Genomic DNA, 16,156 nt, shown 5'->3' on the forward strand with positions numbered 1-16,156 from the left:
CGTACCCCACCCAAAACGCGTCCCTTAATTTACACTTAATTATTTTAACCACCCACTATACCACTAATTCGCTCTTAAAGCTCTAGAAATTCAATAGAGCAAGAGGGTAGGTTATTATTGGCTATTAAGGCTTTAAAGAATAAAGAATTCACCTCTATACGTGGAGTAGCGCGCTGTTTCGAAGTCCCCGAATCGACTCTCCGGACTCGCCTATATAGCACCTAATAACGCGCGATTTCACGCGTAAATTCTCATAAATTAATAAAAACTAAAGAGGACTCTCTTTAAAAATAGATACTCTCTATAGATTCTCGTAGAGTAGCTCCCCGCCCTACTACCGTACGATAAATAGCGGATCTTTTACTTCAACGTCGTGGAATTACCCTAGCTCTTACGGTCGGCTAAAACTAGGTAATAAACTTTATAAAACGATACCCCTTTCTCTCCTCCCGATTCTTAAGACGCTATAATTACGAACGTGCAAAGTGCGAAGACCTAAAGATCATTTAGGAGTGGTTTAATCTAGTTTAAAAGACTATCCTTTAATTTAGGATCGATCCTAACGACGTTTATAACTTTAATAAGACTAGTTTTATAATAGGGTTAATTACTACTACGAAAGTGATTACGAGAACTAAATTCTACGGTCGGCGCTCGCTTTTATAGCCTAGAAATCGCGAATAGGTGACTATAATTAAATGTATAAATTTATCGGGATAGGCCTGTGAGTAATTTAGCAGATAGAATATTATAGCCTAATAGTAGGTTATAATATTTTATAGAGGAAGTAATATCTTATATAATATGATTATATAAGATATAGTATTGAAGGTTATACTTATCCTAAATAGGAGATAAAGATATATGTATATGGATGAGAATATATTAAGAAGTATATTGTTATTCTATTAGAGAGTAGACTGTCACCCTTTTTATAGACATTTTAGGAGGCAAATATAAGATAATATAAGATATCATATTATCTCACGATTTATGGCGATTTAGAAGTGAATCATAATATAGTTTACCACTATTAGTATATCCTTAGATATAGTAATAGTTACCAGTAATTTATATATGATATCCTTCACACCATTATACTCTACTATAATATACTATTATACCAAGAAGGCCCTCCCTCCGTATATTATTTTTAAAGGCAAAGTCTACTTAGAATCATAGTTTAAAGGCCTACTAAACGACTAGCGAATTAAAGTTAGTCCTAATAGTTAGACTTTGTTATGGGGCCGTCGTACTTCGTACGAAGCCCTATGGAAGATGCTTGCTTATGCTGCGCGGAATCTGCCAAACGTTACCGCCTTCGACGGAATATGTACACATTTGTTAGCTTAGGAGAACTCCTCTCCTCAACGAAACCTTCTTATTCTTAAAACCCGTCTAAGTTACACAACTAGGCTAGTTCCGTAACATTAGGTTTCGTTTATCACCTTTATCGACGCTTAGTAAGGAGTTCCTACTAGTATAGAGTAAGAGATAAGATATCTTACTAACCACAACGATATAATACCTTCGATCACAATAACCTACTAGACGCACCACCGGCATAATAAGCGATAGGAGAGATCTCCCCCCTACTACGAGAGAACGATAGGATAGAAAGGGGGCCGACCCGGCTAACTTACCCCGATATACGAACCTATAATAGATAGGACCCTAAGGAGTACGTAGCCTTTCGTACGAACTTAAAAATTAAGTTCTTAATAGATACCCACTACTTTCACTCCGAGGAAATAAAGACCTACTACGCGTTTAGTAGGCTAGAAGGTATTACGAGCTAGTAAGCCTACGTATAGATCTTAGTAATAGAGAATAAGAAGAAACCCCTCCTTCTTAATAAATTTTACTAAGCTATAGATCTCTACTTTAAAGACCTAGATAAGGAATAACGTGCCCTCGTACGAGTAAATTCGATAAAGTAGGGTAGGAGGAGTCTCTACGACTTCCTATCTAAGTTCGACTAGACACTAGTTACCGCGGGTAGATTACACTAGTCCGATACCTAGAAGATAGCCCTTCTCCGGACCGTAATTAACGTCGATCTACTCTAGAGTACCGTCGGAGCTAAATTCGCTTCGTATAATAACTACCGGAACCGCCTTCTTCGGATCGACTATAACCTTTAGTAGATTAAAACGCTCTAGAAGAAGAAGTTAAGACCCTTCTTCCGTAGCAATCTTAGTAATACCTAAGACGACGCCGGTAGGATAGACTAGGAACCTACTTAAGTAACTAGGATCGCCGCCCTAGAAGCCGAGATCGCGGCCCTAAAGATAAACTAAAGGAGTAGTCCTTCTCGTATAAATAAACGGGTAAAATAGGTCTCCTAGGAAGAGATTAACTAACGCCGAATAAAGGGGGAATACCTACGCTACGGATAGAGAGGGCACCTAATTACGGGCTATAGACTACGGCCTACTACCCGACCTCTAGAGGTAAACGCTATCGATATAGATAGAGATAACGACTCGGGAAAAGAATAACCTTCGTACGAAATCGTGTACGGAGGTCGCTAGATACTTTAAAATTAAAACATTCTATTTAGGAAGAATTTAAAGCTACGCGTATAAACTCCCTACCGTTTATTATTGCCGCGACCCTAGACCGATAAGCTATAGCCCGTACCTTAGTCGATAGCGGATACCTATTATATATAGCTATTAGTGAAGCCTTTACGAAAGAAAGGAACTTAGAGACTTTCGAGATCCTACCACGAAGATTAAGAGGAATAGGAGGAAAGGGGACGATTTTATAAATCGTACGAACCTCCCTCTTAATTAACCACCACTTTAAGAAAGAGACCTACTTCTATATAATCCCTAATTCTATCGGATACGACCTAATTCTTAGCCTACCCTAGCTAAGATAATAGAACGCTTACTTCGAACCTTTAAGGAACCGGTTATATCTTCGATTATCGAAAACCCGCCTCTATAGGATCGGTAAAACTCCTCTCCCCGATACTATAGAGATCTCGGCACTCTTAATATATAGAGAGATTTAGTTAGTAATAAAAGACTATAAATCGTACGATTCCTAAATCTTTGCTATCTCTATAGCCGATATCGAGAAAGTATTAAAAACTAAGAAACTAAAGGACCTAAAGGTAGAACTCCCTACTAAGTACCACGAATTCCTCCCTTTATTTAACCCCGATAAAGCGACTAAACTCCCACTATACCGCGGGGAAGGAATCGACTATAAAATCGAACTTATACGAGAAAATAGTAAAGAACTAATAGTCCCCTAGGGGCCCCTCTATAATATATCGAACGAAGAACTTCTAGTGCTACGAAAGACCCTAAATAAGCTCTTAGATAAGAACTTTATTAGGGTTAGTAAATCCTTAGTAGTAGCACTAGTGCTATTCGTACGAAAGCTAGGAGGAGGGCTCTATTTCTACGTCGACTACCGAGCGCTAAACGCTCTTATAAAAAAGGACCGCTACCCCCTTCCCCTAATTTATAAGACGCTAAACTAGATCGGACGAGCGAGATAGTTTATAAAACTCGATATATTAGCCGCGTTCTATAAGATCCGGATTACCGAAGGAGAAGAATAGAAAACCGCGTTTTATACGAGGTACGGACTTTACGAATAGCTTATTACCCCCTTTAGCCTAGCTAACGCGCCGAGCTTATTCTAGAAATATATTAACTAGTCCCTACGGGAATACCTAGACGATTTCTACTCCGCCTACCTTAACGATATATTAATCTATTCGGAAGGGAATATCGAAGATTATCGAAAACACGTAAAGAAGGTCCTCTAGAAGCTATAGGAAGCTAGCCTATACTTAGATATTAGGAAGTGCGAATTCGAATACACCGAAACTAAGTACCTTAGCTTTATCGTACGAGTAGGAGAAGGGGTTAAGATAGACGCTAAAAAAGTGTAAGCGATACTCGACTAGGAAACACTAACTATAGTCTAAGGCGTAAGGGGATTCCTCGGCTTTACTAACTTCTACTAATAATTTATCCTAAACTATTTAGAAGTCGTACGACCTCTTACCTAACTTACGTAAAATAACGTCCCCTTTATCTAGTCTACTATATACGAGAAGAGCTTCTAGGAGCTAAAATAACTCTTTATAATAGAGCCGATACTAGTAGCCTTTAACCTATCTCGTACGATAGTGGTAGAGTCCGACTCGTTAGGATATACGGTTAGAGGAGTCCTCTTATAGTACGATAATAAGGGTATACTACGACTATACGCCTACTTCTCTAAGAAAAACGCTCCTACCGAGTGTAACTACGAGATCTACGATAAGGAGCTACTCGCTATCGTACGATACCTAGAAGTATAGGACGTAGAACTACGTTTAGTCTAAGGGAAATTCCTCGTTATCACCGACTATAAGAATCTAGAATACTTCCTTAAACTAAGGAAGCTTACTAAACGGTATATACGGTAGTTACTCTTCTTAAGTAGGTTTAACTTCGACTTCTAATATCGCCCCGGTATAGATAACGCCCGAGCGGACGCCCTATTACGACGAGACTAAGATAACCTAACCGAGGAAGACCTAAGAATCGTAGATCGTACGAAGTGTCTCCTAACGTAGATAGGAGACGATAAGGCTACTATAAATATCTATACCACGACCGTATAGTAAACCCCTAACGAATAAGACTAGGAGCTAGCGAGAGATAGGGATAACGAGTACTAGGGCGCTATACGGACACTATAATAGGGCCTACGGAAGTTCCCACTAGAACTAAAGCTAAAAGTCTTAACTTCCGAATATATAATCGACTAAGCCTAGAAACTTCGCTTCTACGGAAGGTTATAGGTCCCTAACTCTAAGCCGCTTCGTACGAAAATTATTTAGACCGCACACGACTCTCGACTTACCGGATACCTAGGGAGGGAGGAGACCTATATAGTGGTTAGCCGCGAGTACTTCTAGCCTCTTGGTATAATAGTATATTATAGTAGAGTATAATGGTGTGAAGGATATCATATATAAATTACTGGTAACTATTACTATATCTAAGGATATACTAATAGTGGTAAACTATATTATGATTCACTTCTAAATCGCCATAAATCGTGAGATAATATGATATCTTATATTATCTTATATTTGCCTCCTAAAATGTCTATAAAAAGGGTGACAGTCTACTCTCTAATAGAATAACAATATACTTCTTAATATATTCTCATCCATATACATATATCTTTATCTCCTATTTAGGATAAGTATAACCTTCAATACTATATCTTATATAATCATATTATATAAGATATTACTTCCTCTATAAAATATTATAACCTACTATTAGGCTATAATATTCTATCTGCTAAACTACTCACAGGCCACGATTTTGTTTGCTTCTCCTATTGATTCCTAATCTAGCGTCTATTGAAGCAAATAGTCATTGTCCTAGGGGGGGGGGGGGGGGTATTGTTATAGGGCCGTCGTACTTCGTACGAAGCCCTATAGAAGATGCTTGCTTATACTACGCGGAATCTGCCAAACGTTACCGCCTTCGACGGAATATATACACATTTATTAGCTCAGGAGAACTCCTCTCCTCAACGAAACCTTCTTGTTCTTAAAACCCGTCTAAGTTGCACAACTAGGCTAGTTCCGTAACAATATAAGATATTACTTCCTCTATAAAATATTATAACCTACTATTAGGCTATAATATTCTATCTGCTAAATTACTCATAATCGCTTTAATATAGTAAAGTAGCCGATATTAAGAGGCTATAAAAGATAAGAGGAGTACGGAGGTAGACTGCGACATCGCCCGTCACGATGGGTAGACCTCATAACCGCCCGTAGACCCGCACTTTTGCGGGCGGAGGGCAGGCGACACCCTCCCGCGGGTCGGGCGGGTCTTTTTTCCGCCCTCACCAAGCGGCCCTCCAAATATTTTGAGGGCCGATAAACAAGACAAACAGGCAAAAAATATGACTTTTTTAATTACGCTATGTATAAACGCTGTTTATAGACCTTTTATATACGTAATATTTAACTTTCTTTTAATAGATAGATTATATTAATAGTCAAATTTATAAATTACCTTTAAATATATAATAGAACGCGTTATTTAGATAGTTTAGAAATTACAGAGTTTTGCTTAGAAAGTGGTAGTACTATCGTATATCTTAAAAATATATATCTAATATTAAGATATAAGTTCTATGTTTTTACGCGATTTCTCGATTTTTATAGACTGTACTTAGTTCAAAATTCAATGTTATACTTATAAAGCTTACTTGAATCTATAGTCTAATTTTGATCTTTATACGATGCGTAGAAGGTCATATTACAGCAATTACAAGAGGTTGGTTATGCGGGCCGATAAGGGCCGCCCTCGAGCGGCCCTCAGAGGGCGGAGGGTCGGGCGGAGGGCGGGAGATGCCGGCCCTCTAAATGTTTTTAATGAGGTCTAACCATGGGCGGTGGGCTATTTGGATTTTCGAGTGCCCGTCTATAACGCCCACCGCCCATCGTGGACGGGCGATGTCGCAGTCTAGGTATTATCCTATTTTACTCGCGGATTTTATTGAATTTTAGGGTTAAATAGCTTCCGTATCTATTAAGAACTAGTAGCCTTTACCTCCCCTCTATACGGAAAGAAGTACTAGGAATAAAGAGCTTTTTAAGCTAGCGAAGTCTAATTTTATCTAAAGTCTAACTATTAGGACTAACTTTAATTCGCTAGTCGTTTAGTAGGCCTTCGAACTATAATTCTAAGTAGACTTTATCTTTAAAAATAATATATAGAGGGAGGGCCTAACCTAATAAATTTATACACTTAATAGTAGTCACCTATTCGCGATTTCTAGGCTATAAAAGCGAGCGCTAACTATAGAATTTAGCTCTCGTAATTACCTTCGTAGTAGCGATTAACCCTATTACGAAGCTAGTCTTATCGAAGTTATAGATATTATTAGGGTCGATCCTAAATTAAATAATAGTTTTCTAAATAAGATTAAATCACTCCTAAATAATCTTTAGGTCTTCGCACTTCGCACGTTTATAATTATAGCGTCTTAAGAATCGGGAGGAGAGGAGAAGGTTCCTTTTTATAAATTTTATAACCTAATCTTTACTAACTAAAAATACTAGGGTAGTTCCGCGCTTTTCGAGAAGAAGATTCGCTATTTCCCGAACTATAGAAGGCCCAGGTACTAATCCCCGAGAATATATAGAGAGAATCTATTTTTAAAGAGAATATTCTTTAATTTATATTAGTTTATAAGAATTAGCACGAGAAGTCGCGCGGTATTAAACGCTATATAGGCGTGTCCGGAGTATCGATTCGGGTGCGTTAAATCGGCGTGCTACTTCACGAATAGAGCTTATTTCTTATTTCTAAATAGCCTACGTAGCTAATAAGATCCTACCTTCTTACTATATTAAATTCCGAGAGCTTTAAGGGCGAATTAGTGATATAGTGGGTGGTTGAATTAATTAAGTGCAAATCTAGGGGCGCGTTTTAGGTGGGGTGCGCAGCTCGGTGGTGTGCGCAGCTCGGTAGTGAAATACGTTATTTATATTTATATAATTATAAGTTAACTAATCTAATCCTATATAGAACGGAGCTTAATTAACCTATACTTTTTTTTAGAAAGAGAATAAATATCGGTTTCCGATACTTATAGCGGTCGTATAGGATATTTTCTCTATCCTAGCTACCGGTATAGGTATTAAGCGCCTTTTTAGTACTACTCGCGATATCTGCTATTATCGACGAGGGTTATTAAATGAAGTAATAATCTAGGATCTAATAATACTCCGCTATTTATCTAACTTTAATATTAAGAGCGAGGAAACTAGTAAGGATTTCTAACCTAAATCTATTCTAAATCTAGACGAAAGGATAGAGATTAAGAAGGTAAGGGAAGCGAAACTTCCTAATTCTATATTAGAGGGAATTAGCGAGGGTAAAGATAGCGAGGGCTTAGATAAAGTTAGAGATATTGATATTGATACAGATTAGGAGGCTACTAAGGAGTTAGATAATAATTCGGCACTATATCTATTACCTCTTATTATTATTAATAGCATAAGTTAAGCTCGACCCTAAAGAGATCGTAAGAGGCGTAGGGATAATAATATATAGTATACTAGATAATTCAATTATATAATACTAGAATTATACTGAATCCTAATAGAAAAATTGATCCTAAATCTCTAAATGCCAATTCTTAATATAAACTAAATACTAATAAATATAGGGCATTTTTTTTTAACTTATATAGGTCACGCTTTTCTCTATATTTATAATATTTATAGTCCTATAGGACCGGACTAGATACCTTAGTCCCATCTCTTAGCACTCCTATGGGACCAAATGGTGGGAGTTGGCAAGGTCTATCTGCTAGTATCCTCGCATTTGTGTTATCGCACAGGGACCTCTGCTACGGCACGCATCCACAAGCTGAAATTCATCATCCGTTAAGCGGGGAAATTGCCTATTTAGGCATCGTGAATAGCTTCAGGTTTACGAATTGTTGTCGTTATTGAACCTGCGCTTCTGAGATAACAGGAATTTCTCTCTGTAGCGATTTTTTGCCTACGGGATGTACGAGCGATTTAGATATTATAGGTGTTTTGGAGTAGGGGCATATATCGAGTTCATAAACTATTCCGTTAAAATTGAGAAATAACCTACATAAGTTGGCGCGAGGGACCCAAAAACCTGCTGTAGTACATAAACTTTGTAGAACCTTGAACAAACCCTAAAAGTTCATCTGTGCACGTTACATGTACTGCTTTGGCGAAAATCCACAACACAGATAGAAAACAAGTTACTGAGGCGACAAATAGGCTACCTGGAGGCATATTGTATTCTCATTTGTTGGTTTATCTCTGTATGATGAAAGTTAAGTTTGTCCATGGGGTATTATCCTGGGAATATCCTTCATTGAATCCCCATAAGTATAGCGTTTTAGAGTATGCATGCCGCAATTCGAAGAAACAATCAGTAATAAATGTTCAATTAGACACGTTCGTTGATGTTTCCGGATAGGGACATTTGGGGGTGATATGTCGTGATCCAAACTATCATGGCACCTTGCCCTAACATCCCGTGTCGCCAAGAATGGAGGGGTTCAAGTAACACTTAAGATTAGAGGTGTTACGTGGAAAACAAATTGATTTTACTTATTCGATGAGGTCAAATTACTCAAAGCAGTTGATCCTGCATCGAACGGACTTCAGAAATCGACAGTATGGTGTTGGATAAGCACGACGAACTGGAAGTAAGTACTTCCAGTATACCTTCAATTCCGCCCAACGAGATCAAAGGCAAGGATTCAGAAAATGAATATAACACCAAACTTGAGAAAAGAGTGATGCGAAAGATAGATTTCTGGCTCGTTGGGTTTTACTCGATTGTATACATCTTCCGGGTCATTGATTCTAACAACTACTCCAACGCCGCCATAATCAACCTAGAAGCCAACACTGGAATCAAGAAAGAGCTTAATTTCAACTCCTCCCAATGGGCCTGGACACAGTCCATCTTCTCATACAGCTACCTTCTTTTCGAGCCCACCAATACCATCCTTCTCAAACGCGTCACGCCCTCGAGATGGATGTTCGTTCTAATCTTGTCTTGGGGTATCTGTGCCTGCGCTGCCGGCGCTGCACAGGATTTTCCGGGGATGATGTGTGTGCGGTTTGCAATTGGAATGGCCGAAGCCGGGTTCTACCCTTCCGTGCTCTACCACATGGCCTTCTGGTACAAACCATCTGAGCTGCGCTGGAGAATTGCTCTTTTCTACTCGCTTGGTCAGGTTTCCGGTGCATTGAGTGGGTTGCTGGCGTATGCCATCAGTTTTATGGATGGAGCCGGGGGGCTATCGGGCTGGCGATGGCTGTTTGTTATAGAAGGCCTTCCGGCAATCTTGTTGTCTGTGATAGCGTTATTCGGTCTTCCAGACTATCCCGAAAACGCCCGTATGTTGACAGAAGAGGAGAGGGCTTTTCTAAAAGGCCGTCTGTCCTCCACAGCACCCTCTGGCAAAGACAAAAGCTGGAACTGGGCGGATTTGAAAACTCTCCTCTCCAGTCCAACGCTGTATACTTTCACGGTCTACTGGATTGGACATGGTATTGGCGGATTTGGAGTGAACTACGCTTTGCCTACTGTTATCTACGAGCTTGGTTTTACTTCGACCGCTTTATCGCAGCTAATGAATATTGTGAGTTAGGGTTAATCCAACAATCCGCAAGACATCGCTAACTGGATCGCAACTAATAGCCTCCTTATGTCGCATGCTTTTTCTTTCTGAATATTCTTGGGTATTTGCTACACAAAGGCTGGATAAGGCCCTGGACTACTGCTGTCGCGAGTAAGCATCAATCTTCCACATTGTGTGCGGACTTCCTACTAATAGCAAAAACAGTCGAAAGCACGACAATCATCTGCTATATAATCCTGATTACAGTTCCAAGCTCACTCGTCAAATACCTCGCCTTGGTTGTCGCCACCGCCTGTGCCGGATCTGCGTACCCTGTCATCTGGCCAGAACGTATTCGTGCACTCGAGGGGACAGTGGCCGTGGGAATTGGTATTGGGCTGACGAATGCCATGGCTCAGTTAAGTGGCATTGCTGGGCCTCATGTGTACAGTACGGCGTTTGGACCGACGTATCGAGTATCATACGTTATCTGCCTCTGCTTCTTGTGTGCAGCTATCTCGGGCATTTTGGCTTCATGGTGGCTTGTCTGGAGGAAGGATCGGAAGAATGAATTGGACGCTGGGCTTGAAGAAGATGGATGATGATTCAGGAAATAACCCTTCCATGCTAAGCATTTCCCATGTGACTTTCCAGCTTAAAATCGAAGCTGTCATCGAAATCGTTCTACCAGCTCATCGAAACTTTAAACGTTTTTATGTCTTAACTCTCACACTATCCCCTTGAAAAAGCAAGACACTGTGACGGTGGAGACTGTGAGTTGACATATATGAGCCTGGAATATAGTATCCCTAGGAATATGGCCAAAGCAAATAACCCGTGACCACTTGGTCTCAAATATCTCAACTACCTGCCTAGCAAACAAGCTGCCCCCAGATCTTTCTTTAAACACATTCCTCCTCTAATCCTCTCTACCTTTCCATCTCACAACTGTCACGCAAGAACTTGATAGCTCCTCTCAGAGAAAATTGCATCTTGAACGCGTGCTAATCTCGCTCCCTCGACCCCACCCACTCTGACAGCCATGCCTCACGCAGGTTCCATGGACTTCCAGGCCCTCATCCTGTGTGGGCCTGGCAGTTCACTCAATACATTCACATCCAGACCCGAGGAGTATCCAAAGTGCCTCATTCAAGTCGCAAACAGACCCATGGTATTCTATGCCATTGACTTTTGCAGACGATCAGGTGTCACTGGTAAGTCCGAATATTCTCTTTCTCTCTATCTCTCTCGCTGAACCAAATCGGCTAATTATATGTCAGATATTACATTGATCACCCCTCCACTCTCTTACACTCCAATTCGGGCCGCTTTGGACCAAAACCCGTACCTTACATCTTTCTACTCGTCCTCAGTCTCTGTTGTCGCACCGAAAGACCTCGAGATGACAATGGGGACCGCCGAGCTGCTCCGCCTCCCAGAAGTCCAGAGATGTATCAACACCAACTTCCTCCTCCTTCCCTGTGATCTCATCTGCGAGATTCCGGCTGAGTCAATCCTTGAGGCGTGGATGGGCACCCAGTGTGTCGTCAGCGATAGCAACGATTCTAGAGGGGCTCGCCATCCATCCCCTCCAGCCAGATCGTACTTCAATCGTCAGCTCGAACCTCGCTCCGGTAGTCTCGCTGTGTACTACCAGACCGACGACAGAGAGGAGAGCATCCAAGAGGAAGCAACTGATTTCGTGGCCATCGCACCGCTTGAGTACGACGAAGCGCCCGTTTTCCCACCCCCTGAAGAACCGCTAGTTCCACGGTTCAACTTATCCAAACTTCTCATGTCAATGCCGATGGATACAATCAAGGAGAAAATAAAACACGACAAAGGCCTGCTCATTCGTCATTCTCTCGTCCAGAACTGTGCGCGCATCAGGATGCTCACTACCTTCCGCGACGCCCATGTTTACGTATTCCCCTACTGGGTCAAGGATCTACTCCGCCACCAAAGCAGACTGGAATCCGTTAGCGAGGATCTGGTTGGCACCTGGGCCAAAGCAAGATGGCAGAAAGGTCTCGGCGACAAGCTAGGATTGACCATGGACTTCAACAAAGACACCACTACCACCGAGAAGGACTACTACTCCAGCCCCAAAACTAGCCCAACTGGCGCATTCGTCGACAAAGTAATCAACCTGCGGGAGATGAGTACTACCAGAACTCGCTTGAGCTCCGAAATGCAGCCAGATGGGCTTTTCCAATCTGGTGCTACTGAACTGCCACAAATCCTAGCTTATGTCCACCGAGGTTCAACCCCGTTCCTCCGACGAGTCGATAACATAGGCATCCTCCTTTCAACCTCGCTTTTCATAGCAAAAATGCCATCTCTTGATGAAGTCGGCATAGAGGAAGCGTCACCTTTCGCGCACGCCCATAAGGTTGCTTACCCCGAAGGCGTGGCTTCGCCCAGCAATATTACAAAGAAAGATTGTCTGCTCGGCGACAATGTGATTGTTGAATCGGCTGCCGTTATAAAGGAGAGTGTGATCGGTGCAAACTGCCAGATCGGTAGCTCAGCGCGCATCCTTCGTTGCGTTTTGATGGAGGGCGTCGTCGTTGAGTCCAGGGCTCAGTTGACTGGATGTGTGATTGGTCGACGGGCTCAGATTGGTCGTGAATCTGTGCTGAATGGGTGTGAGGTCCAGGATTCTAATTTGATCCCGAAGGAAACGACTGCTAGGGATGAGAAGTTCATGGTTTCTGAGACTTTGTGTGTCTAAAGAGGGTGGTATGATGGCGACCGGTCACCGTCTACTTCACGTCAACTGGTGTGTTTGTTAAAAAGAAATTTTGAGGCAAAACAGAAATATTAAAAAACTTCATGATCAAAACATATGCCTTTATGAGTTGTGGATTTATCTTTCATAAGAGACCTCCAGTACATAGCAACATGAGGTACGTAATTCAATAAAGGTCCTCTGGTGCTATACACTATAGAACAACTATACCAAAATTATATTTTATTCTAAGCAATTTGTACGAATGAACTCGCCCCAATCGCAAAGACAATAGTTCTTCCTATACTTAATATATCTCGTCTGCTTTTATACGCTCTCTCTTCGAGCTGTACCGGATACCGACAGTGATTGCCCAACCCTTCCAGCCAACCAGCGTGCAAACTGATTTGTTACTATAGGAGCCTGACTAATGGAACATGAGAAAGTATACCGGAAGGATAATAAAGTGTAAGATCTTTGAATACAGAACTATGGATTACAGAGGAATTATGTACAATATGACAATCTGGATGCAAAACACATGTAAAATAAGGGAGAATTGGGTCATGGCGGCCTGCAGTAATTGAGGTAACCTGCATATGGGGCCAGTTGAGAGTGTGATAGTGGAATATAGGCGCTGTAACGTATCGCGCATACATAACGGGATCCAGCATCTCGACAGGACCGAAACCGCACTGGATTGATTGTCTAACAATATTCGACCCAGGCATCGAGGTTCATGTTCTTGATAACAGTCGAGAATTTGTTGGTGTTGGCTGCGTTACAAGCTGATATCTTCAACTTCGAGGAGAGAACACTTCTGGCTCGGACTTTGTAACGACCGTGTACACAAAGGTGTTCATCCTTGGTGACATCGGCATTGATATCAGCAGTGGTGGCAGTGCTAGTGTTGATGGGACTATTGATGCTACCAGACTTGGTGGTATCTGCGTCTGTGCTAGCCAAAGCGACAGTGTCAGTCGCAGTAGCCTCGTTACCAATTGGTGTCTTGATAGCGGGACTAGAAGTATCATCAGAAACCTTCAGGTCAAGATATTCAATGGGGGCAGCGAGGCTGGCTAAAGTATCATCAGACCCTGAAGTGGTGCCAGCAGTGCCGTCTTTGGGGTCAATGTATTCAAGAGGGCCAGCGAGGCTGCCAGAGCTACCACCAGAGCCCTCAGGCGTAACACTATCAGCAGCGGTGGCTCCGCTGCCGGTTGGAGCCTCGGTGGTTGTGCCAGTAGCACCGTCCTTGGGGTCAACGTATTCAAGGGGACCAGCCTGGCTACCAGAAGCATTATCAAAGCCCCCTGAGGCGTGATACTATCAGCAGTAGTGCCTGCGCTGTCAGAAGGAGCCACGGTGGTAGTGCCAGAAGTACCTTCCTTTGGGTCGACCTCGCCGATGCCCGTGACAGTGCCATCCTTGGGGTCAACGTTGCTACCGGTGGGAGCCTCGGAGGTGGTACCAGTAGTGCCCTCCTTGGGGTCGACGCCGCCGGTGAGAGTGCCCTCCTTGGGGTCAACGTCGCTACCGGTGGGAGCCTCGGAGGTGGTACCAGTAGTGCCCTCCTTGGGGTCGACGCCGCCGGTGAGAGTGCCCTCCTTGGGGTCAACGTCGCTACCGGTGGAAGCCTCGGAGGTGGTACTAGTAGTGCCTTCCTTCGGGTCGACGCCACCGGTGATGGTGCCTTCCTTAGGGTCTGTGGGCGTGCCAGTAGCATCACCAGAGCTCTCGGGCGCAATGCTGTCACCAGCCGTGCCTCCGCTGCCAGTGGGAGCTTCGTTGGGGGTGCCAGTGGTACCCTCCTTGGGGTCAACATACTCAAGGGGGCCAGCCTGGCTGCCAGAGGTATCGGCAGAGGCCTCAGGAGCAATACTGTCAGAAGTGGTGGCTCCGCTGCCACTGGGAACCTCGGTGGTGGTGCCAGTAGTCCCAGCTTTAGGGTCAATGGATTCAAGAGGGGCGGCAAGGCTGCCAGAAGTATCACCAGCGACCCCAGGCGTAAGGTCAATATTTTCAATGGGGGCAGCGAGGCTTCCAGGAGTATCATTAGAGCCCTCAGGCCCAATACTGCCAGCAGCGGTAACCTCGCTGCCAGTGGGAGTGTCGGTGGTGGCCGAAGTATCATCATAGCCCCGAGCCTCAAGAGACTCCCCGGAATATTCGATATGGAAAACAGGTTTATTGACTTCGGTGAATGCAGCATACACTTCACACTCATTATACTCAGCACACTGCTCATTCACCGACCACTGCATCATATCAATGACTGAGCCGATGATATCACCTCCATTCTTTAACCCGATAGCCATGCCACGGGAATGCGACTCCTTCGCCAGGAAAGTCAAAAAGTCAACCGAGTCGGCTTCGGTCAACCCAAGACCATTCTCATTTCCATACGCATCAATGTTGTCCGGGTCAACACCATCGCAGCCCTTATCCTTTGCAATATCCAACCGCGAGCTCATAATCGCGCGGACCCTGTCCGACGTGATATCGAGCCAGCGCTCGCCTGGCCATTCATCGAGGTTGCTGCCGAAGTCTTCGGGGTCGAACTTGTTAATGTCGGGGCGCCAGTCTTCGTATGTGCCGGCCGAGAAGTAGCAGATAACTTTGTGGCCTTTCTCCTTCAGAGTGGTGATTGTTTCAGCGGTGTTCTCGAAGAGGTCGATGTCCCAGATGTCGGCGTCGACAGTGGTGTCTTCGACGGGGTCGACAAGTTGGATTTGCCATTTTACTCCGGCTTCTGGTTGCCAGATATCGGTGTCGTCTGTGTCGGTGTTGTCGCGCTTGGACATCTTCTGGTTGTGTCCAGATCGGGGCTCTCTTCGGAGATCCATCCCGATGGCAAGAAAAAAGACGCCCAGAACACATGATATCAGGAGCTTTCTCTTTGTCGCTAGGACCTGCCAGCCCGAAGGCTTGGAAAACTGCATCATTTTGGTAAAATTGGTTTGAGTTGAAAGGAATGTGAGGAATGAATGTGTTTGTAGAAAAGAATGGATAGACAACTTGATTCCAGCAAGTGTCAAAGAAAGGAGAGACTGAAGAATAGTGAAGGTAGAATAGGGGACTTCATGAGTGGCTGTCCGGGACTTATAGTCCGTGATATGCCGCTGAGAAGTTAGGATATACCCTGCATCGAGCCGTTTCAGATTTTCACATATTAACCTGTAGAGTAATAAGCTGACCGAGCCACTAGCGGAGGACGTTAAACGAAGCCAAGCATACCGGAGCCCCCGTGCC

The 16,156-nt window shown here is 43.3% G+C and overlaps 3 protein-coding genes across 3 annotated transcripts; 2 read left to right on the plus strand and 1 right to left on the minus strand.

Annotated features, from left to right (window-relative positions):
• Window positions 1-9,219: 9,219 nt before the first annotated feature.
• On the plus strand, window positions 9,220-10,775 carry N7517_001500 (Major facilitator superfamily domain general substrate transporter; the record flags this gene model as incomplete). The annotated part of the gene is made up of 3 exons (XM_056719230.1): window positions 9,220-10,194; window positions 10,254-10,344; window positions 10,399-10,775. The coding sequence occupies 3 exons, from the start codon at window positions 9,220-9,222 to the stop codon at window positions 10,773-10,775; spliced, it is 1,443 nt and encodes a 480-aa protein (XP_056583365.1).
• A 440-nt stretch (window positions 10,776-11,215) lies between these two features.
• Window positions 11,216-12,907, plus strand: N7517_001501 (translation initiation factor eIF-2B gamma subunit family protein; the record flags this gene model as incomplete). The annotated part of the gene is made up of 2 exons (XM_056719231.1): window positions 11,216-11,387; window positions 11,454-12,907. The coding sequence occupies 2 exons, from the start codon at window positions 11,216-11,218 to the stop codon at window positions 12,905-12,907; spliced, it is 1,626 nt and encodes a 541-aa protein (XP_056583366.1).
• A 750-nt stretch (window positions 12,908-13,657) lies between these two features.
• Window positions 13,658-15,849, minus strand: N7517_001502 (endo alpha-1,4 polygalactosaminidase; the record flags this gene model as incomplete). Its single annotated transcript, XM_056719232.1, has 2 exons — window positions 13,658-13,925; window positions 14,732-15,849. Coding segments are annotated over 2 exons (1,386 nt in total), but the record flags the coding sequence as incomplete, so codon positions are not given.
• Between the last annotated feature and the right edge of the window lie 307 nt (window positions 15,850-16,156).

Source organism: Penicillium concentricum (assembly GCF_028827145.1).
Source record: "Penicillium concentricum strain IBT 3081 chromosome Unknown utg000001l_segment0_segment0, whole genome shotgun sequence".
Classification (NCBI taxonomy): Eukaryota; Fungi; Ascomycota; class Eurotiomycetes; order Eurotiales; family Aspergillaceae; genus Penicillium; species Penicillium concentricum.